The sequence below is a fragment of the Oncorhynchus masou genome, chromosome 22 (assembly GCF_036934945.1).
Source record: "Oncorhynchus masou masou isolate Uvic2021 chromosome 22, UVic_Omas_1.1, whole genome shotgun sequence".
Lineage (NCBI taxonomy): Eukaryota > Metazoa > Chordata > Actinopteri > Salmoniformes > Salmonidae > Oncorhynchus > Oncorhynchus masou.
In genome coordinates, this window is record NC_088233.1 from 6676226 (window position 1) to 6700546 (window position 24321).

The window sequence follows — 24321 nt, forward strand, 5'->3', positions numbered from 1 at the left end:
GAAATTAAACCAATACCTAAATTCATAGATGGCGCTTTACGGTCTCTACAGACCATCAACATGATATTCTTTAAAAAGCAATTGGTATACAACGGCCATTGAACAGCTGCCTGTAACTATTGCAGGTTGCACCTTTAAATCTAAATGAAGGATAAAGCCAACTTATGACAAAGACCTTGACCAGTGGAGGCTGCTGAGGGGAGGACGGCTCATAATAATGGCTGGAACGGAGCAAGTGGAATGGCATCAAACTCATGGAAACCATGTGTCTGATGTATTTATGCCATTCCACCTATTCCGCTCCAGCCATTACCACAAGCCCATCCTCCCCAATAAAGATGCCACCAACCTCCTGTGACGTCTATGTTCAGACGTGTGATAAATGCTTAAATTAGTAAAAGGCACAATTATGTTCTCTCCATTTAAAGGTAAAAACATGCATCTTGAACATTCTTTCAGTCAGCATTCTAAACCTCAAGAACATTCTGAACATTCTTTCAGTCAGCATTCTAAACCTCAAGAACATTCTGAACATTCTTTCAGTCAATTCTAAACCTCAAGAACATTCTGAACATTCTTTCAGTCAGCATTCTAAACCTCAAGAACATTCTGAACATTCTTTCAGTCAGCATTCTAAACCTCAAGAACATTCTGAACATTCTTTCAGTCAGCATTCTAAACCTCAAGAACATTCTGAACATTCTTTCAGTCAGCATTCTAAACCTCAAGAACATTCTGAACATTCTTTCAGTCAGCATTCTAAACCTCATCTTTGTTGAGGTAGTTTCTATTTGATATTAATTTAATTATCACGATGACTTACTGTATGTGCAAAACCAGAATTGTTTTTATTTTTAAATAACATTTAGTATATTCATGGTCATCGACAAAAGATGATTTGTAACACAGTGTTCTAACAATGATAGAGTTGCGCTGAATGTTTTCCTAAAGCAGCCTGAAGTACATACCTGTATTTTATCACTGTTTCAAGTGGCTATGATACCAAACTCATACCTGTCCAGCCCAGGCTACTAAAACATCTATCTACTCCTACATTTATTGAAAAGGAGATCTCCACCAAAAATCAAAACTCCAATGCTTAGGTCTCTATTCAATCCCTTTCGTGGAAATTAAGCGTTACAGTGGGATTTCAATTTAAAGGCAATGTTAGCGGAGACTGTATTCACGGTAAACACTGCCGACGAAGGCCCAATAGTAAAAAATGACCTTAGAATTTAAATCTGTAACACTCCACGGATTCAGATGGACTAGAGCCTACAGTGATCTTTCTGAACATGAGTTGATCCCAGAGCAGCAACTGATTGGATATTCCTGTGCTGGTTCTTTTGGAGCCTGCTTGCTGGTGCGCTCATGTCCTCTGATGATTGAGTTTGACTTACTCTCCATTTTCTTGTGTGCTGCTGCTTGTCCAGTGCCCACAGTATAGTCATTTACCAGACACTTTTATCCAAAGTGACTCACAGAACTGTCAACATTGACAGTGACAAACATGTACCTGCCAAAATAAAGGAAACACCAACATAAAGTGTTTTAATAGGGCGTTGGGGGGCACCACGAGCCGCCAGAACAGCTTTAATGCACCTCTTGGCATAGATTCTATAAATGCCTGAATCTCTATTGGAGGGTAGCGACACCATTCATCCACAATAATTTTCAATTTGGTGGGGGGTTTTTTTTTTTTGGATGGTGGTGTGAAATGTTGTCTCAGGCACCGTTCTAGAAGTGTTCAATTGTTTTGAGATCTGATGACTGAGATGGGCATATGGTTTACACCGTTTTCATGCTCATCAAACCATACAGTGACCACTCGTTCCCTGTGGATAGGGGGGCATTGTCATCCTGGAAGAGACCACTCCCATCTGGATAGAAATGGCTGTGTATTTATTGGAGTTTACCTTGCTCTCTAAGGGGGTTCAGTGGACATAAACCATGGCAGGAAAACACACCTCGCACCATAACAGAGCTGCCAGAACCCTCAAGTGTTTCCATTATTTTGGCAGTTACCTGTATATGTGGCCGATCGATCCAATGTGGGAAATCGAACCCCACCCTGATGTTGTGCCGCACCATGCTCTAACTCTTACTCACTGAGCCAGGTGTAGACGCACAGGATCATCTTATATTCTAAACGGCTTGTTAGGAATCTAAAAACAGGTCGTAAAGAGTCATGTCTGAACGGCCCCATTAGAAACAACATTAGAATCCATTACAGTCTGTTGAGTTCTAGTGTTGCCTTCCGAGGTTCCGGATGTTCCGTAGGCCTCAGCAGAGACACAGGCTGCCGGTGTTTCCCCTTTCCTCTTCGACATGCCCTCTATCAAACTTCTGCTGTTGTGGACCCTACCAGGGGACGATGGGGACAGGGATGAGGACGGTGCAGCGGTGCTGGGGGTGACCTTAATGTTGTTTTGAAAAATAAAGTTACACACATTCAATTTAGGCTTACACTCTTAACCTTAAAAGGTTCCTCCTGCTGTCCCCATAGGGGGGAACCTTTTGAAGAAGCCTTTTGGGTTCCATATAGAACCCTTTTCACAGAGGGTTCTACGTGGAACTTAAAAAGTATTCTATCTGGAACACAAAAGGGTTCATCAAAGGGTTCTCCCATGGGGAACCTTTTTTTTAAAAAATAGAATGGAGAGAGGAGAACTGATGTTTTGGCACTACACAACATATTTTTTTTATTAGTTTATTTGACAGACCTTCATGTTCTTCCCTGAGGTTATGAGCTCTCCATAACCCTGTTGGTGGGAGAAGGCGTAGGCTGAGCGCCGGGAGCTGGTTCTCCGAACACGTCTCAGGTTCTGCTCCTTGGGACCCAGCTTTTTGCTGGCCTGCTGCAGGCTCCGCACCTGGAGAAGGAGGACAACGACAGAGAGTACCGTTATTGTGGATAGTCAGATTAATATAATAGTTTGTTTAAAAAAACGTTTACATGCTTAGCATGAAGAACATTCAGGCTACCTGATTGCAGAAAATCACCAATCAAAATAAATGCTATACACAGCGACCATTTTTTGCGAAGCCTGTTTGAGTCTGAGTTCGGACATACAAAGTTTGTATGTGAAAACTAATTATAAGAGTCATACTTCCAGTTTTTCCCGAACTCACTTCAATCGCATATTAAAGAGGGAGGTTGAGCTGACAGATTCTGATCACATGTTCAGATCACATGTTCAGATCCCATGTTCAGATCACATGTTCAGATCACATGTTCAGATCACATGTTCAGATCACATGCACCGCTAAAACACTGATTAAGCTGTTTAAACGTCCTAATAATTTGAAAGATTGCTCAGACAACCAGATGTTTTTAATCAGTGCATAATCATATACTTACTTCAATTTTGTCCTTATGCCAATTAAGATAAGCAGACTGTTGCATAACCTGGCTACTGTCATAATCAATTTAATATGAAATGATTCCTGTGCATGTTTCGGGTGTCAACGGGCTTTGTCTGCTGACTATATGATAGTGAGAAAAGGGGATATCCAGTCAGTTGGACAACCAAATACATTCTATTGAAATGTGTCTTCCACATTTAACCCAACCCCTCTGAATCAGAGAGGTGCCTTAATCAACATCTACGTCTTCAGCGCCCCGGGGAACAGTGGGTTAACTGCCTTACTCAGGGCCCGGGGAACATTGGGTTAACTGCCTTGCTCAGGGGGCAGAACGACAGATTTTTTTACCTTGTCGGCTCAGGGATTCGATCCAGCAACCTTTCTGGTTACTGGCCCAACACTCTAACCACTAGGCTACCTGCTGGTTACTGGCCCAACACTCTGACCAAAAGGCTACCTGCTGGTTACTGGCCCAACACTCTGACCACAAGGCTACCTGCTGGTTACTGGCCCAACACTCTGACCACTAGGCTACCTGCTGGTTACTGGCCCAACACTCTGACCACTAGGCTACCTGCTGGCTACTGGCCCAACACTCTGACCACTAGGCTACCTGCTGGTTACTGGCCCAACACTCTGACCACCAGGCTACCTGCTGGTTACTGGCCCAACACTCTGACCACTAGGCTACCTGCTGGTTACTGGCCCAACACTGACCACTAGGCTACCTCCTGGTTACTGGCCCAACACTCTGACCACTAGGCTACCTGCTGGTTACTGGCCCAACACTCTGACCATTAGGCTACCTACTGGTTACTGGCCCAACACTCTGACCACTACTGGCTACCACTAGGCTGGTTACTGGCCCAACACTCTGACCACTAGGCTACCTGCTGGTTACTGGCCCAACACTGACCACTAGGCTACCTCCTGGTTACTGGCCCAACACTCTGACCACTAGGCTACCTGCTGGTTACTGGCCCAACACTCTGACCACTAGGCTACCTGCTGGTTACTGGCCCAACACTCTGACCACTAGGCTACCTGCTGGCTACTGGCCCAACACTCTGACCACTAGGCTACCTACTGGTTCCTGGCCCAACACTCTGACCACCAGGCTACCTACTGGTTACTGGCCCAACACTCTGACCACTAGGCTACCTGCTGGCTACTGGCCCAACACTCTGACAACTAGGCTACCTACTAGTTCCTGGCCCAACACTCTGACCACTAGGCTACCTACTGGTTACTGGCCCAACACTCTGACCACTAGGCTACCTCCTGGTTACTGGCCCAACACTCTGACCACTAGGCTACCTACTGGTTACTGGCCCAACACTTTGACCACTAGGCTACCTACTGGTTACTGGCCCAACACTCTAACATTTCAAACACAGATTCAACCACAAAGACCAGGGCGGTTTTCCAATGTCTTGATGCAAGACAGGAGCCTTTCTACCGACTCTGAAAAACAACAAAAGAAAGATGCCCAGGGTCAATGCTCATCTGCGTGAACGTGCCTTATGCATGCTGCAAGGAGGCATGAGGACTGCAGATGTTGCCAGGGCAATAAATTGCAATGTCTGTACTATGAGACGCCTAAGACAGCGCTACAGGGAGACAGGACGGACAGCTGACGTCCTCGCAGTGGCAGACCACGTGTAACAACATCTGCACAGGATCGGTACATCCGAACACCACACCTGCGAGACAGGTACAGGATGGCAACAACAACTGCCCGAGTAACACCAGGAACGCACAATGTCTCCATCAGTGCTCAGACTGTCCGCAATAGGCTGAGAGAGGCTGGACTGAGGGTTGTAGGCCTGTTGTAAGGCAGGTCCTCACCAGACATCACCGGCAACAACGCCGCCTATGGGCACAAACCCACCGTCGCTGGACCAGACAGGACTGGCAAGAAGTGCTCTTCACTGACAAGTCACGGTTTTGTCTCACCATGGGCGATGGTCAGATTTGTGTTTATCATCGATGGAATGAGCTTTACACTGAGGCCTGTACTCTGGAGCGAGATCGATTTGGAGGTGGAGGGTCCGTCATGGTCAGGGGCGGTGTGTCACAGCATCATGGGACTGAGCTTGTTGTCATTCTAGGCAATCTCAACGCTGTGCGTTACAGGGAAGACATCCTCCTCCCTCATGTGGTACCCTTCCTGCAGGCTCATCCTGACATGACCCTCCAGCATGACAATGCCACCAGCCATACTGCTCGTTCTGTGCTTGATTTCCTGCAAGGCAAGAATGTCAGTGTTCTACCATGGCCAGCGAAGAGCCCGGATCTCAATCCCATTGAGCACGTCTGGGACCTGTTGGATCAGAGGGTGAGGGCCATTCCCCCCAGAAATGTCCAGGAACTTGCAGGTGCCTTGGTGGAAGAGTGGAGTAACATCTCACAGCAAGAACTGGCAAATCTGGTGCCGTCCATGAGGAGATGCACTGAGGTACTTAATGCAGCTGATGGCCACACCAGATACTGACTGTTACTTTTGATTTTGACCCCTCACCCCCCTCCCCTATGTTCAGGGACACATTATTCCATTTCTGTTAGTCACGTGTCTGTGGAACTTGTTCAGTTCATGTCTCAGTTGTTGAATCTTGTTATGTTCATACAAATATTTACACATTTTAAGTTTGCTGAAAATAAACACAGTTGACAGTCTTTTTTTGCTGAGTTTACTTATTTAATTGTGATATTTCTGTTTTTCATTTTTAATAAATTAACTAAAATGTTGTTGTTTAAAACATGTTTTTACTTTGTCAGTATGGGGTATTGAATGTAGATGGGTGAGAGAAAAAATATGTCATCCATTTTGAATCCAGGCTGTAACACAACAAGATGTGGAATAGGTCAAGTGTTATGAATACTTCCTGAAGGTATTGTACGTCTTTTCATTGGTTTAGTGTGATGTTTCCCCTGTTCCTATTGGTTACGGCGTCTGTCAATCAAGTTCCCAGTACCTTGTCTGTCAGAGTGGGGTAAAGGTCTGTCTTCAGAAAGCGGACTGCCAACCCTGGCATGACACACGCCACGGTGGTCAGCATTATAACCAGCCACACACTCTTCTGAGTCAGGCAGTTACGGGCTGTGCCTGAAAAACCACAACAAAAATACCCTCAGACTCAAAAAATGCTCTGCCTATTTGTACAATTTCATCTATCATTATTGTACTCTAGATTTTACTCTGAATAACACTAGGTTAATGTATTACACGAGGTTACTGAATTACACTAGGTTACTGTAAAGCACTGATGTGAAAACTGCTATATAAATACATGTGATTGATTGACTGACTTACCAATGAAAGGAAAATGGCTGTGGAATATGCTGAAGAGGCCGTCACTGTGCATAGCGAATAGAATGGCAAAGTAGACAGCCAGGCTACCCCACACAAATACGTGATTCACAGCTGTCCAATAGTAGGTGTCCAGTCCAATCTGTAACCGAACAAAACAACTACATGTTCAGATCACATATCAGTAAACAGTGACATGTTCATATCTTGTAAGTTAGATTTGAGTTAGTTAGTTTGGTTTGAGAATAACCATTTACCTGGCCATCGTCCACTAACAGAGCCTGGGGGCATTTTCTGATGTTTCTTCTGATTAATCATTTATATCTTTGCCATAGCAACCAAGGCACGAGGTATCAAAACAAAAACTAACACAAAACCCAGGAAGGTTTGAACAAGTCACCTACCGTACTCACCTGAACACCTAACATAACTGTAGATGTGAGCTGGATACAGCCCAGAAAATGTCAATAAAACCTACAGACAGCTACTCTTAATGGGGTTTATTATGGATCCCTGTTAGTTCCTGCCAAGGCAGCAGCTACTCTTCCTGGGGTTTATTATGGATCCCCATTAGTTCCTGCCAAGGCAGCAGCTACTCTTCCTGGGGTTTATTATGGATCCCCATTAGTTCCTGCCAAGGCAGCAGCTACTCTTCCAAGGGTTTATTATGGATCCCCATTAGTTCCTCCCAAGGCAGCAGCTACTCTTCCTGGGCTCCAGAAAAATTAAGGACGCTATACATTTGAAAAACATTACAATACACAACAGATTTCACAACCTACTAAGTGTGTGCCCTCAGGCCACTACTCTACTACCACATATCTAAAACACATAATCCATGTGTACATGTGTGTATAGTGTGTATCAAATCAAATAATATTAGTCACATGTGCAACAGACCTTACAGTGATGTGCTTACTTACAATCCGCTAACCAACAATGCAAAAGGAACAATTAAAAGGAACTAGGAAGTAATTAAAGAACAGCAGTAAAATTGCAATAGCGAGACCATATACAGGGTGTTACGGTACAGAGTCAATGTGGAGGCTATATACAGGGGTACCGGTACAGAGTCAATGTGGAGACTATATACAGGGTGTTACGGTACAGAGTCAATGTGGAGGCTATATACAGGGGTACCGGTACAGAGTCAATGTGGAGACTATATACAGGGTGTTACGGTACAGAGTCAATGTGGAGGCTATATACAGTGGGTACCGGTACAGAGTCAATGTGAGGCTATATACAGGGGGTACCGGTACAGAGTCAATGTGGAGGCTATATACAGTGGGTACCGGTACATAGTCAATGTGGAGGCTATATACAGGGTGTTACGGTACAGAGTCAATGTGGAGGCTATATACAGGGGTACCGGTACAGAGTCAATGTGGAGGCTATATACAGGGTGTTACGGTACAGAGTCAATGTGGAGGCTATATACAGGGGGTACCGGTACAAAGTCAATGTGGAGGCTATATACAGGGGGTACCGGTACAGAGTCAATGTGGAGGCTATATACAGGGGGTACCGGTACAGAGTCAATGTGCGGGGGCACTGGTTAGTCGAGGTAATTGAGGTAATATGTACATGTAGGTAGAGTTATTAAAGTGACTATGCATAGATAATAAATAAATAGATTATAACAGAGAGTAGCAGCGGCGTAAAGGGGGGGGGGGGTAGCCATTTGATTAGATGTTCATGAGCCTTATGGCTTGGGGTAGAGGCTGTTTAGAAGCCTCTTGGAACTAGACTTGGCGCTTCTGTACCGCTGACCGTGTGGTAGCAGAGAGAAAAGTTATTGTGTGTGTGTGTATGTGTCTCTTCACAGTCCCCGTTGTTCCATAAGGTATATATTTATCTGTTTTTTTACATCTAATTGTACATCTTGCATCAGTTAGCGCCTCCCATAGTCTGTTCTGGACTTGAGGCTTGTGAAGAGACCTCTGGTGGCATGTCTTGTGGGGTATGCATTGGTGTCTTAGCTGTGTGCCAGCAGTTTAAACAGACAGCTTGGTGCATTCAACATGTCAATACCTCTCACAAAGACAAGTAGTGATGAAGTCAATCTCTCCTCCACTTTCAGCCAGGACAGATTGACATGCATATTTTTCATGTTATCTCTCTGTGTACATCCAAGAGCCAGCCGGGCTGCCCTGTTCTGAGCCAATTGGCAACTGACCACAAGACTGAACAGTAGTCCAGGTGCGACAAAACTAGGGCCTGTAGGATCTGCCTTGTTGACAGTGTTGTTAAGAAGGTAGAGCAGCGTTTTATTATGGATAGACTTCTCCCCATCTTAGATACTGTTGTATCAATATGTTTTGTCTATGACAGTTTACTCCAAGCAGTTTAGTCTCCTCAACTTGCTCAATTTCCACATTATTCATGACAAGATTTAGTTCAGGTTTAGGGTTCAGTGAATGATTTGTCCCAAATACAATGCTTTAAGTTTTTGAAATATTTAGGATTAACTTATTCATTGCCACCCACTCTGAAACTAACTGTAGCTCTTTAAGTGTTGCTGTCATTTCATTCTCTGAAGTAGCTGACATGTACAGTGTTGAGTCATCCGCATACATAGACACACTGGCTTTCCTTAAAGCCATGTTTGTAGTAAAGATTGAAAAAAGTAAGGGGCCTAGACAGCTGCCCTGGGGAATTCCTGATTCTACCTGGATTTTGTTGGAGAGGCTTACATTAAAGAACACAACACATTTGTTTTCCAAAAATGTACTAAGGGTTGGTAACAGGATGATTGGTTGGCTATTTGAGCCAGTTAAGGAGGCTTTACTATTCTTAGGTAGGGGAATTACTTTTGCTTCCCTCCAGGCCTGAGGGCACACACTTTCCTGCAGGCTTAAATTGAAGAAATGCCAAATAGGAGTTGCAATATCGTCCGCTATTATGCTCAGTAATTTTCTATCCACATGTCAGACAACTGTGTCATGTTAATAGACAACAATATTTTTGTTTCACCTCTTTCACACTGACTTTAAGGAAGTCAAAATTACAAAGCTTGTCTTTCATAATTTGGTCAGATATACTTGGATGTGTAGTGTCCATGTTTGTTGCTGGCATGTCATCCCTAAGTTTGCTAATCTTGCCAATTTAAAAAATCATTAAAGTAGTTGGCAATATCAGTGGGTTTGTGATGAATGAGCCATCTGATTCAATGAATGATGGAGCCGAGTTTGCCTTTCTTCCCAAAATAAAATTTATGGTGCTCCAAAAATGTTAATTATCATTCTTTATATAATTGATTTTTGTTTCATTGGGTTTTGTGATGAATGAGACATCTGACTATGTCTCTTACCTGAACGCTCACCACTATGACCAAGGATGTTGATATGATGACGGCGAAAGCCTGCTGGTCTGAAATGTGTGATCCGTCGTCCCTGGCGACGAGGCAGAAGGCTCCGTAGGGGATGAAGAAGAGGAGGAAGGAGGTGCCCACCCCCTGCAGCGTACACAGGAAGAACTGTCTCTTGTTGAACAGGACATTGAGCTGTCCTGGACGGTACAGGCTAGGGTAGCGGTGGCTGTTGGCTTCGTTCACATCCTGGGGATGAAAAGAGTTGTTGTGATGAGAGGTGTGTGTGTACACTGGACTACATTGTCTGGTTTCCCAGATAAAGATTTAGCTTAAGTCCTGGACTAATAAGCACTTTAATGGACTTTCTCCATTGGGTAGGCTTTTTAGTTCAGAACTAGGCTTAACCTGTGTCCTGATCAGTTTACCGACTCTAAATGATATTGAGTTAGAGTTGGGTGAGGATAAGGGTAGTAATTAAGGTTTAGGTGGGGTAGAGGCAGTTAGAGGTTTAGAGTTCCTAAGGGTATTTTGTTAGGACACAGGACAAAGGGTATCTAAAAACATTACATATTCACCTGTATGACTTGGCAGAATCTTGAAAAGAAAAAAAACGAAAGAAAGTAAGTAAGTTAAGGAAAGTGAAAGAAGGCTCGGCGGGTTGCCATTGTCTGTCTACCAGTTCTTACCTGATCGAAAAGCCCCATGGCCAGAACTGGCAGGGATGTGTAGACTATATTGAAGAGAGTGATAAACCACTGGTCATAAACCGTCTAAGAACAGAAGAAGGAATAAGGTGAAGAAAAAAATGTATACAAAATGTTTACAAATATAAAACGTTGATGAACTATAATGGTGCATTGTTCTTTGCCCCAATGCAATAGCATTTGTAACTGATTATTGTTTTTTATTTTCAAGAGACTTTGGACAAAGACAACTACCGTAAGTACATTTTGTTCCTATGTTTTCCCAATATATATATATTATTATTATTATTTTTGTCACTTTTAATTACCTGAGCTGAGAAACCACAGAAGAAGCCGAACCAGAAGTGCACCAGGGTGAAGGCAAAGTTCTTGTAGAAGAAGTAGAACAGGAAGTTGCACATGCGGAAATAGGACCAGCGGCCGTGGACCAGCAGGAGACGCTGCAGATAGCGGAACTGGGCAAAGGAGTAGTCGGAGGCTAGCACAGCCTGCATGCCCTCCTGACCTGATATACCTACACCTATATGAGCAGCTGGACAGAGAGAGAGAGAGTGACCCTGCATGAAATGATAAAATATACAGACAACAAATTCCAATTGACTATACTTAAACTCTTTAACATCATCCTCAGCTCTGGCAATTTCCCCAATATTTGGAAGAAAGGACTGATAATCCCAATCCACAAAAGTGGAGACAAATTTGACCCCAATAACTACCGTGGGGTATGCGTCAACAGCAACCTTGGGGAAATCTTCTGCATTATCATTAACAGCAGACTTGTACATTTCATCTCAGTGAAAACAATGTACTGAGCAAATGTCATATTGGCTTTTTACAAAACTATCGTATGACAGACCCGGTATTCACCCTGCACACCCTAATTGTCAAACAAACAAATCAGAACAAAGGCAAAGTCTTCTCATGCTTTGTTGACTTCAAAAAAGCTTTTAACTCAATTTGGCATGAGGATCTGCTATACAAACTGATGGAAAGTGGTGTTTGGTGGAAAAACATAAGACATTGTAAAATCCATGTACAAAAACAACAAAAATTGGCAAAAAACACACATTTCTTTCCACAGGGCCTTGGGGTGAGACAGGGATGCAGCTTGAGCCCCACCCTCTTCAACATATATATCAACAAATTATCAAGGGCGCAAGAACAGTCTACAGCACCCGGCCTCACCCTAATAGAACCTGAAGTCAAATATCTACTGTTTGCTGATGATCTGGTGCTTCTGTCCCCAACCAAGGAGGACTTTAGGCAGCACCAAGATCTTCTGCACAGATTCTGTCAGACCTGGGCCCTGACAGTAAATCTCAGTAAGACAAAAATAATGGTGTTCCAAAAAAGGTCCAGTCACCAGGACCACATATACAAATTCCATCTAGACACTGTTGCCCTAGAGCACACAAAAAACTATACATACCTCGGCTTAAACATCAGCGCCACAGTTAACTTCCACAAAGCTGTGAACGATCTGAGAGACAAGGTAAGAATGGCCTTCCGTCTATGCCATCAAAAGGAACATAAAATTTGACATACCAATTAGGATCTGGCTAAAAATACTTGAATTAGTTATAGAACCCATTGCCCTTTATGGTTGTGAGGTCTGGGGTCCGCTCACCATCCAAGAATTCCCCAAATAGGACAAACACCGAATTGAGACTCTGCATGCAGAATTCAGCAAAAATATCCTATGTGTACAACGTAAAACACCAAATAATGCATGCAGAGCGGAATTAGGCCGAAACCCGCTAATTATCAAAATCCAGAAAAGAGCTGTTAAATTCTACAACCACCCAAAAGTCTTCCATAACAATTCACCTACAGAGAGATTAACCTGGCTTCTCCTAAGCAAGCTGGTCCTGGGGCTCTGTTCACAAACAAAAACAGACAGTTCCCCAGGACAGCAATACAACTAGACCAAACCAAACAAAAAGATAATTACTTGACATGTTGAATGCTATTTGGCCCTAAACAGAGAGTACACAGTGGCAGAATACCTGACCACTGTGACTGACCCAAAATTAAGGAAAGCTTTGACTATGTACAGACTCAGCGAGCATAGCCTTGCTATTGAGAAAGGCCGCCGTAGACAGACCTGGCTCTCAAGAGAAGACAGGCTATGTGCTCACTGCCCACAAAATGAAGTGGAAACTGAGCTGCACTTCCTAACCTCCTGTCAAAATTCTGACCATATTAGAGACACATATTTATATCAGATTACACAGACCCACAAAGAATTCGAAAAAATAAATCCAATTTTGATAAACTCACATATCTATTGGGTGAAATACCACAGTGTGCAATCACAGCAGCAAGATGTGTGACCTGTTGCCACAAGAAAAGGGCAACCAGTGAAGAACAAACACCATTGTAAATACAACCCATATTTATGTTTATTTATTTTCCCTTTTGTCCTTTAACTATTTGCATATCGTTACAACACTACATAAACATAAAATGATATTGGAAATGTCTCTATTATCTTGTAACTTCTGTTGAGTGTAATATTTACTGTTCACTTTTTATTGTTTATTTCACCTTTGTTTATCCATTATACTTGCTTTGGCAATGCATTTGTTTTACTGTTGAGAGTTAGAATAGTAGAATATAGGAGGCGCAATTTCAAAACGAAACTTGGTTGTGCATCAGCAGTCTTCCTTTTGTTATATATTATTTACTGACACACAATTAGCATGTTTAAATTCCTAAATTACTCTTCTTAGTCTAGCCAGCTATCTCAACTTGTAGAAAATTCATGGCTGAATTACCGATCAGGTACATATTGAATTTGCCCAGGGGCCTTGATTTCCAGGGGGCCTGTGTTGATTTTGTTAGTCACTATCACTCAGATATCATATTAACATGTCAATAGTCATGGCAAAATGTGTAGAATTGCAGGAAATTAGCTTTAAAACTGCAGACATTTCTCTCCACCCCATGGCAAAATGTGTAGAATTGCAGAAAATTAGCTGTAAACTGCAACAACAAAAAAACATATTTGTTTACCTTTTGTTCATAAAAGAAAATGTCTGCTCACAGACTGCTACATGTTAAATTACAGTTTGTAATCCTGGTGTTGAGCTAATCTGCGTTTGTGTGTACAGTGCCTAATGGTATAGTTAATAGGCTATGTGTTTGTCGATGGACTGAGATGAATGAAGCTACAGTAACCAATGTGATAACGGCTGGGGACATTTTGGCCTGTTTTTAAATGTTCTCCAAATAGCATTTGAGTTTTTAAATTGTATAGAAATGCAGTCAATCAGTTTCAACTTCCTTAGAATTAATTGGATGGGGGGGGGGAAGGGCCCCCAAACCCCATCCCCATTATTGACAAAAAAAAACATTTTTAAATGGATTTTATTTGTATCCATTTAAACCACTGTAAATCCACTTCGCAACTTTTTAGGGTAATCAAAGACATTACCATGACGAACCATGTTACGTTTGGTATTGATCTCTTAAAATATAAGAATTCACGCTTTTCACCGTGTAACGCTAATGCTTAAAATAATCATATAAAATCTTCTCAGATTCACTCTAAATTTGGTCTTTAGAAATAAAAATCTGATTTTATGTGTACCATTTAAACCACAGTAAATCCACTCCACAGCCTATCAACTTGAAACTTGTCATCTCTATTATGGATGTCCCTAAGATGAAGCACATTGAATTTGTATCTCAACAAACAAGGAAACTATTAGCAACTCAATCTTTGCATATTGAACCCTACTGCTCAAAATCCTCTTCTCCTCATGAACATAAGTCCGATTTTGTATTTAGACTCATGATTGAACATAAAGGGAGATAGTATGCACTCTCATGTAAGAACTTTGTTTTCCAACTGATCTTGTGTCCTTCCTGACATCCTGTGAACCCCGTTCATTGCTGCTCATATCTGCTGCTGACTGAGCAACACTGCGAGCGGAATATAACGTAACCTATGTATTACTCTTGATCATGCTGACGTCATTGGCTCCGTCTCCTATGGCCAGAGTCACAGCCATCTTGTTCGTCTTGACCAGCTCCACCACCTGGGCCTTCTGCATGGGAGTCACCCTACAGCAGATCACTGTCTTACACAGACAGGCAGTCTCCAGAAAGACCTGCTCCAGCTCAGGCTCCAGGGCATGGGCCTACAGGGGGTTAATAGGAGAGGATACAAAGAGATACATTTATTATTGTCCATTTTGGTTAGAATGGAAATGATCTTGTGTCTTTTTCTCTACAACACCGCCAGAGACATAGACACATTAGGCCTATTAAAACCACTATTATCACCACCCTGCAATGTTAACCAGTCCTGTGGTGTTTACCATCCCAGCCCTCTTGCAGAGCAGACACAGAATGTGGCAAACAGTGTGGGCTCAGTGTGTGTACCGAGTACAAGAGTGTGAGACAAGTCAGGTGTAGGAGCAAAGCTGTGGAGGGTCTGTCTGCTGATGAAAAGTCTAGAAGCCAGTTGTAAAATGAATTGTCCAGCATTGGAACAATAAAGCTTTTACGAATCTGAATCTGAGTCACAGCTCTAGGTCTAGTGATGATGTAATAATGTGAGGTTCTGTCTGCTGACGAGAACCCTGGGCAACCAACAACTCCCCCCTGCAAGGGCAGTCTGTCTGTCTGTCTGTCTGTTGTCTTAATGACAGCCTTTCTCACAGAGCTAGGAGACTCCCTAATCACCAGCAGTCTGCTCATTAAAGACTAAGCAGACTCAGCAGACGCCACAGGAACAAAGATATTAAACGGTCCTTACCAGATAGACACACACCCATACACACATTCAACAGGGATGAAAATATAGTCCGGGCATCTGGTTTGTCAAGCCACTTCATTATACGTAGAGAAACAAAAGAGGAGCCTCCTTACCAGACTGTGTCCATTGATGATTAAGGCATACTCTGCTATGATGGTTTCCTCAAATACAGAATCCTCTGAGAAGTCATCTGTCTTCTCCACATCTACAGTACCGCTGACTCTGCCCAGGCCCAGGATGTGCTCCTTAGCACTCCTAAAGACAGAGTGCGGGTGATGGTGGTGGTGGTGGGAGGGGGGGGGGGCATAAACAGATGTCATTGGGACACATTTCCTTATTATGACTGTGAGATGCGACTGTCTCTCTTAGCTGCCATATGATGAATGCACTAACTGGTAGTCTCTCTGGATATAGAGAGTCTGCTAGACGACTAAAATGTCAATTTAATGTCCACATATAGAAATAGAAGGACACTACAATGAATGTTCATTATCTCTCTTTTCCTCTCACTCAGATTAAAAATTTAAAAAACAACCGATTGGGCCAACGGGGCTGGCTGGCTGGCTGACTGGCTGACTGGCTGACTGGCTGTCTGACTGGCTGGCTGACTGACTGGCTGGCTGACTGGCTGGCTGACTGACTGGCTGGCTGACTGGCTGGCTGACTGGCTGGCTGGCTGGCTGACTGGCTGGCTGTCATGGTGATAGCTTCCCTCTGGGATCAATTGTTGGGAGAATAACAAGTTCTTAGTCCAGCTAAAGTGGAAGGAGGAAACAGAATCCCCTGGGGGACCTTGTCACGTGACCAAGTCAGCCAGCCAGCGCTCACTTTGACTCTCAAAAACAAAAAGCTGCTGAAGGAGCAGATTCACTTTTTAACATGCAGGTCAATCAATCAAATGTTTTTATTTTTATTTTTTATAAAAGCCCTTTTTCCCCACCCCCGTCATCAGTTCTCACAAAGCGCCTTCCAGAAACCCAGCCTGAAACCCCAGAAAACCTGCACTAACAGACACAGATGATTGATTAACTGCAGGTATAGTCATGACTGAGAGTCTGTTTCATGACCATGAGGCCTAACCTGAGTTGCTGCTGCACCTCTAAGACAGAATGTCCCGATATGATAAACACTTCGTTCATATCGTCTCTCAGCATGTTGCAGGAGTAGCCGATGTTCATCGCCGTCTCTGCAAACCACAGAATATGTCACGTCACCTCCAATTTTATGTTCCGTGTTGTCAATGTATCATTGACGCCGAATACAAATGTATTACTGTGAAATGCCTTTCCTGCACGCCCTTCAGTAGTACTCCAAAAGAAAGTATTTGTAGAGGGAGTACACTTGATGGTTCCAGACATTGGTCCATCTCTTCATTGGTGCTTACCTAACTTATCCCCAGTGAGAACCCAGATCTTGATGTTGGCCAGGGTCAAACAGGCGATTGTTTCAGGAACCCCCTCCTGCAGTTTGTCTTCTACTGCCGTGGCCCCGAGGAGCTTGAGAGGGGAAAAACAAACAACCAGTAGAACCCCTGAGAACACAACCCACAAACCCCAGCGGTTTGAAGACCGGGTCAGCCATGGTGCAGCGTCCCTGGAGCAGTTGAAGGGTTAAGTGCCTTGATCAAGGGCATAACGGCAGGGCATCTAGGATACTGTTGACTCTGGTCAGTCTAAAGGTCAGTCTTACATCAACCCTTTATCTCCTCATAGAGAGCAGTCAGTCCGTCCTCTCTGTTCTTTATAGGTCAGTCTATATATCAGTTTATAGGACACTCTATATATCAGTCTATAGGTCAGTCTATATATCAGTCTATAGGTCAGTCTAGAAATCAGTCTATAGGTCAGTCTAGAAATCAGTCTATATATCAGTCTATAGGTCAGTCTAGAAATCAGTTTATAGGTCAGTTTATATATCAGTCTATAGGTCAGTCAAGAAATCAGTCTATAGGTCAGTCTATATATCAGTCTATAGGTCAGTCTATAGGTCAGTCTATATATCAGTCTATAGGTCAGTCTAGAAATCAGTCTATATATAAGTCTATAGGTCAGTCTAGAAATCAGTTTATAGGTCAGTCTAGAAATCAGTCTATATATCAGTTTATAGGTCAGTTTAGAAATCAGTCTATAGGTCAGTCTATAGGTCAGTCTAGAAATCAGTCTATAGGTCAGTCTAGAAGTCAGTCTATATATCAGTTTATAGGTCAGTCTAGAAATCAGTCTATATATCAGTTTATAGGTCAGTCTAGAAATCAGTCTATAGGTCAGTCTATAGATCAGTCTAGAAATCTGTCTATATATCAGTCTATAGGTCAGTCTAGAAATCAGTCTATAGGTCAGTCTATAGGTCAGTCTATATATCAGTCTACAGGTCAGTCTATATATCAGTCTATAGGTCAGTCTATAGGTCAGTCTAGAAATCAGTGTACAGGTCAGTCTATAGGTCAGTCTACATAGCAGTCTATAGGTCAGTCTAAAGGTCAGTCTATAGGTCAGTCTATAGGTCAGTCTAGAAATCAGTCTATATATCAGTCTATAGGTCAGTCTAGAAATCCGTCTATAGGTCACTCTATATATCAGTCTATAGGTCAGTCTAGAAATCAGTCTATATATCAGTCTATAGGTCAGTCTATATATCAGTCTATAGGTCAGTCTAGAAATCAGTCTATAGGTCAGTCTAGAAATCAGTCTATATATCAGTCTATAGGTCAGTCTAGAAATCAGTTTATAGGTCAGTTTATATATCAGTCTATAGGTCAGTCAAGAAATCAGTCTATAGGTCAGTCTATATATCAGTCTATAGGTCAGTCTATAGGTCAGTCTAGAAATCAGTCTATATATCAGTCTATAGGTCAGTCTAGAAATCAGTCTATATATAAGTCTATAGGTCAGTCTAGAAATCAGTTTATAGGTCAGTCTAGAAATCAGTCTATATATCAGTTTATAGGTCAGTCTAGAAATCAGTCTATAGGTCAGTCTAGAAATCAGTCTATATATCAGTTTATAGGTCAGTCTAGAAATCAGTCTATATATCAGTTTATAGGTCAGTCTAGAAATCAGTCTATAGGTCAGTCTATAGATCAGTCTAGAAATCTGTCTATATATCAGTCTATAGGTCAGTCTAGAAATCAGTCTATAGGTCAGTCTATAGGTCAGTCTATATATCAGTCTATAGTTCAGTCTATATATCAGTCTATAGGTCAGTCTATATATCAGTCTATAGGTCAGTCTAGAAATCAGTGTACAGGTCAGTCTATAGGTCAGTCTACATAGCAGTCTATAGGTCAGTCTATATATCAGTCTAAAGGTCAGTCTATAGGTCAGTCTATAGGTCAGTCTAGAAATCAGTCTATATATAAGTCTATAGGTCAGTCTAGAAATCAGTCTATAGGTCAGTCTAGAAATCAGTCTATATATCAGTCTATAGGTCAGTCTAGAAATCAGTCTATAGGTCAATCTAGAAATCAGTCCATATATCAGTCTATAGGTCAGTCTAGAAATCAGTCTATATATGTCTATATGTCAGTCTATAAATCAGTCTATAGGTCAATCTATAAGTCAGTCTATAAATCAGCCTCTTACCATGAGGCCTGTCTCTATTTCCTCATAGAGATCAGCCAGTCCCTCCTCTCTGTTCTCTATCACAGTGCTGGCATACAGGAGCCTCTTCATCCATTCCTCTAATACATTCTCATCTAGGTCTTTGTAGGCCAGGGCCAGTGTTCGCAAGCCTTCACCAGCAAACTCCTGCAACAAACATGATTCAGATTATACAAGAATTCAAGGTATTTGTATTGAGATGAAGCAAATTGATTAGGACTATTTTTAAATGCATTTAGTTATGTACGTTTTTATTCTGCTATGTTGTTGAATTTGATCAGAGAAATGTCCTCTTCATTAATTTTTATTTATTTAACCTTTATTTAACTAGGCAAGTCAGTTAAGAACAAATTCTTATTTACAATGACAGCCTACCCCGGCCAAACCCGGACGACACTTGATGTGAGTGACTGTGAGGCTGCTTGTTAAGGGTGACTATGAGGCTGCTTGCTGTGAGTGACTATGAGGCTGCTTGCTGTGAGTGACTATGAGGCTGCTTGCTGTGAGTGACTATAAGGCTGCTTGCTGTGAGTGACTGTGAGGCTGCTTGCTGTGAGTGACTATGAGGCTGCTTGCTGTGAGTGACTGTGAGGCTGCTTGCTGTGAGTGACTGTGAGGCTGCTTGCTGTGAGTGACTGTGAGGCTGCTTGTTATGAGTGACTGCGATGCTGCTTGTTAAGGGTGACTATGAGGCTGCTTGCTGTGAGTGACTGTGAGGCTGCTTGTTATGAGTGACTGTGAGGCTGCTTGCTGTGAGTGACTGTGAGGCTGCTTGCTGTGAGTGACTGTGAGGCTGCTTGCTGTGAGTGACTGTGAGGCTGCTTGCTGTGAGTGACTGTGAGGCTGCTTGCTGTGAGTGACTGTGAGGCTGCTTGCTGTGAGTGACTGTGAGGCTGCTTGCTGTGAGTGACTGTGAGGCTGCTTGCTGTGAGTGACTGTGAGGCTGCTTGCTGTGAGTGACTGTGAGGCTGCTTGCTGTGAGTGACTGTGAGGCTGCTGCATGTAGTATAAAGACCTACGTAAAGATGCTCTGAGGTAGTGTTCATGAGAACATGGTTGGACGGGTCCAGTCTGTCGAAGATGATGGTGTCAGCTCCTTTACAGTACAGCTTGATGTGGCCCGCTGGGTTCCTCACTGGAAGACAGTAGAAACGGAAGCAGACAAATACCTGAGTCATTAAACCTTGAAGAGACTTTGAAGGTGAAGGTATTTTGAGTCAGTGGATTGAAACATATTGATCAAAGACCTCATTGACAGTGAATACCTAATGACGTCAAGATGCTGGACAAGAACATAACACCTCGCAGTCTAAAGCTTGAAACAATTGATACTAACACAGCTATGTGTATGTTTAAATAAATATTCAAGAATATGAAGTCATCATCGACTGTATTGTATCTTATACTTCCAACTTTACGATAACTTAACGTTTTGCTTTGCTACACAACACATTTTGGAGACAGCAAAACAAGATCTGTGCTTTTTTAAAGGTGAAGACCTAACCAATGACACTCATTCTCTTGCGCACGTTGTTGAAGTCAAGGATGGCCAGGAGCTGGTAGTTGACGGCCGTCCCCATCTCGTACAGCGTGACGGTCTCCGGGGTTCTGGAACGAAACACAAAGCCAAAGTTCCGTGCGGCCGTGACCAGGGCTCCCTCGTCAGGCGACTGGGCCTGGTACACCAGATCCCCTACATGGAGGAGAGAAGAAGAAAAAGAAGAGAAAGAGGAAGAAGAGGAATATGTTTGAGGAAGAAGAAGAAGAAGAGGAAGAAGAAGAAAAAGAAGAGGAAGAAAAGGAAGAAGAAGAGAAAGAAGAAGAGGAAGAGGAAGAAGAAGAAGAGGAAGAAGAAGAAGAAGAGGAAGAGGAAGAAAAAGAAGTGGAAGAAGAGGAAGAAGAAGAGGAAGAAGAAGAAGAGGAAGAAGAAGAGGAAGAGGAAGAAGAAGAAGAGGAAGAAGAAGAGGAAGAAGAAGAGGAAGAAGAAGAAGAGGAAGAAGAAGAGGAATACGTTTTTTGTTAGAATGATTTGTTAGGCTGCACTATCCACATGAGGAGTTGCAGGGAATTGTGAGTCAACATATAATTAATTGATCAGTATTATCGAGACAGATTTCCCAGCATACAACACTGGTTGAATTGACGTCATTAGAGCCAGCTTCGCCCGCTGGGTTACAAGACTTGACTCATGTCATATCCTTCAGACTAGTGTACAGCAGTCCACTCTACCTTCACTCAGCTGCCTACTTTACCCTCACTCAGAAGTCTAGTTTACCTTCACTCAGCTGCCTACTTTACCCTCACTCAGAAGTCTAGTTTACCTTCACTCAGCTGCCTACTTTACCTTCACTTAGAAGTCCACTTTACCTTCACTCAGCTGCCTACTTTACCCTCACTTAGAAGTCCACTTTACCTTCACTCAGCTGCCTACTTTACCCTCACTTAGAAGTCCACTTTACCTTCACTTAGAAGTCCACTTTACCTTCACTCAGCTGCCTACTTTACCCTCACTTAGAAGTCCACTTTACCTTCACTCAGCTGCCTACTTTATCTTCACTTAGAAGTCCACTTTACCTTCACTCAGCTGCCTACTTTACCCTCACTCAGAAGTCTAGTTTACCTTCACTCAGCTGCCTACTTTACCTTCACTTAGAAGTCCACTTTACCTTCACTCAGCTGCCTACTTTACCTTCACTTAGAAGTCCACTTTACCTTCACTCAGCTGCCTACTTTACCCTCACTTAGAAGTCCACTTTACCTTCACTCAGCTGCCTACTTTACCCTCACTCAGAAGTCTAGTTTACCTTCACTCAGCTGCCTACTTTACCTTCACTCAGCTGCCTACTTTACCCTCACTCAGAAGTCTAGTTTACCTTCACTCAGCTGCCTACTTTACCTTCACTTAGAAGTCCACTTTACCTTCACTCAGCTGCCTACTTTACCTTCACTTAGAAGTCCACTTTACCTTCACTCAGCTGCCTACTTTACCCTCACTTAGAAGTCCACTTTACCTTCACTCAGCTGCCTACTTTACCCTCACTCAGAAGTCTAGTTTACCTTCACTCAGCTGCCTACTTTACCTTCACTCAGAAGTCTAGTTTACTTTCACTCAGCTGCCTACTTTACCTTCACTCAGCTGCCTACTTTACCTTCACTTATAAGTCCACTTTACCCTCACTCAGCTGCCTACTTTACCTTCACTCAGAAGTCTAGTTTATCTTCACTCAGCTGCCTACTTTACCTTCACTCAGAAGTCTAGTTTACCTTCACTCAGCTGCCTACTTTACCCTCACTCTGAGGTTACAGCTGTACAGTATCTCTACAATACCTGTCCCATTTATTATATCTACAGTACCTGTCCCATTTATTATCTATACATTACCTGTCCTATTTATTATCTCTACATGACCTGTCCTATTTATTATCTCTACATGACCTGTCCTATTTATTATCTATACATTATCTGTCATATGTATTATCTCTACATGACCTGTCCTATTTATTATCTATACATTACCTGTCCTATTCATTATCTACACATTACCTGTCATATGTATTATCTATACATTACCTTCATTCTTCTCCTCAGGCATGACAGTATGACACAAAGCCAGCAGTCTGAAGAAGTCCTGCACTGATGGCTCCTCCATCTTGATGGCCTCCAACAGGCTACTGTCATGAAACTTAAACTTCCTGTCACTCAGAGGGTTGAAAGAGAAATCTACACAGGCCGTTCTCTGGAGGGAGATGGACCAGAACACAGTTACTAACTTATAGTTTAACTTCACTATTATATTACTGCAATATATAACTTGTACTGTCCATAATGTAGTTATCTGTGTTATCTAGTTCCTTATTCATACCTCTGTAATTTCCACTTTGTGGCCGAATTCATCATACACATCACCTGAAGGGACACAAGAGAGAACAAATAATCAGTCAATCAAATTGCAGAAGCACAGAGACACGTGACAACTCCCTAGAATGAAGAAACCTTGAGAGGAACCACAGTACGCAGGAACCAAACGCAAATGTGCATCGTACCATAGCTCTTCCCGTTGATGGAGCATTTGTTGAAGACCATGATGTTTTGTGTGAGAGTTCCTGTCTTGTCTGAGAAGATAAACTCCACCTGGCAACAAGGACCAACGAGGATTGTTTTGTCACTTGGCTGAAGCAACTTCATTCATTCATCCGCTCATATATAACGTTCATCTATAACTGTACACGTTAAATAATTATTGAATGAATCCATCCATTCGTTCACCCACCTGGCCCAGCTCCTCATTGAGCGTGGTGGTTCTGGCCTCAGCTGGAGTGTCCTTCTGGATGTAATACATCTTCCGGTCCCAGTTAATAAAGTAACTGTGGCCCAAACGAATGACCTCCACACTTAGACAAAGAGGAGTACAAGGTAAGTTTAGCTAAGAGGTGAGTTAACTTAAGAGTTGAGTTAAATTAAGAGTTGAGTTAAGCTAAGAGGTAAGTTAAGCTAAGAGCTGAGTCAAGCTAAGAGCTGAGTTAAGTTAAGAGTTGAGTTAAGTTAAGAGTTGAGTTAAGCTAAGAGGTAAGTTAAGCTAAGAGCTGAGTCAAGCTAAGAGCTGAATTAAGTTAAGAGTTGAGTTAAGCTAAGAGCTGAGTTAAGCTAAGAGCTGAGTTAAGCTAAGAGTTGAGTTAAGCTAAGAGCTGAGTTAAGCTAAGAGGTAAGTTAAGCTAAGAGCTGAGTCAAGCTAAGAGCTGAATTAAGTTAAGAGTTGAGTTAAGCTAAGAGCTGAGTTAAGCTAAGAGCTGAGTTAAGCTAAGAGTTGAGTTAAGCTAAGAGCTGAGTTAAGCTAAGAGGTGAGTTAAGCTAAGAGCTGAGTTAATCTAAGAGGTGAGTTAAGCTAAGAGCTGAGTTAATCTAAGAGGTGAGTTAAGCTAAGAGTTGAGTTAAGCTAAGAGCTGAGTTAAGCTAAGAGGTGAGTTAAGCTAAGAGTTGAGTTAAGATATGAGATAGTTAAACTAATAGGTGAGTTAAATCGAACTCAGTTCAAGATAGAATCTTTAGTTGAAACAATAACAAAGCGGCCGCCCTGCCTCTGTTTGGGTAAAAAGCTGACGGATCGGCCTGGATAAATGTAACCACTCTCAAATTCATGGACAGAGCTTTGGATGCAAGGACTGACCATACATGATACAACCATTATTGTTGAACCGTGTTATGAGGCTCTACAGTGTTTGTTTACGTTGGCATTGTTTACAAACATTGGGGTCAAACCGACTTC

General features: G+C 42.6%; 1 protein-coding gene across 2 annotated transcripts in view; it reads right to left on the reverse strand.

Annotated features, from left to right (window-relative positions):
• Window positions 1-823: 823 nt before the first annotated feature.
• atp8b4 (ATPase phospholipid transporting 8B4) overlaps window positions 824-24321 on the reverse strand; it is a 62021-nt gene continuing 38523 nt past the window's right edge. For both annotated transcript variants that reach the window (XM_064929165.1, XM_064929164.1), the window contains 18 exons: window positions 23329-23449; window positions 23102-23189; window positions 22921-22964; window positions 22629-22794; window positions 20562-20750; window positions 20077-20192; window positions 19040-19204; window positions 16843-16954; window positions 16539-16644; window positions 15572-15713; window positions 14655-14838; window positions 11002-11225; window positions 10676-10759; window positions 9990-10235; window positions 6680-6818; window positions 6342-6472; window positions 2724-2873; window positions 824-2417 (listed from right to left, as the gene is read on the reverse strand). In XM_064929165.1, the coding sequence (XP_064785237.1) occupies window positions 2187-2417; window positions 2724-2873; window positions 6342-6472; window positions 6680-6818; window positions 9990-10235; window positions 10676-10759; window positions 11002-11225; window positions 14655-14838; window positions 15572-15713; window positions 16539-16644; window positions 16843-16954; window positions 19040-19204; window positions 20077-20192; window positions 20562-20750; window positions 22629-22794; window positions 22921-22964; window positions 23102-23189; window positions 23329-23449 (2638 nt within the window). In that variant the 3' untranslated portion in view covers window positions 824-2186. The remainder of the gene's footprint in view (window positions 2418-2723; window positions 2874-6341; window positions 6473-6679; window positions 6819-9989; window positions 10236-10675; window positions 10760-11001; window positions 11226-14654; window positions 14839-15571; window positions 15714-16538; window positions 16645-16842; window positions 16955-19039; window positions 19205-20076; window positions 20193-20561; window positions 20751-22628; window positions 22795-22920; window positions 22965-23101; window positions 23190-23328; window positions 23450-24321) is intronic.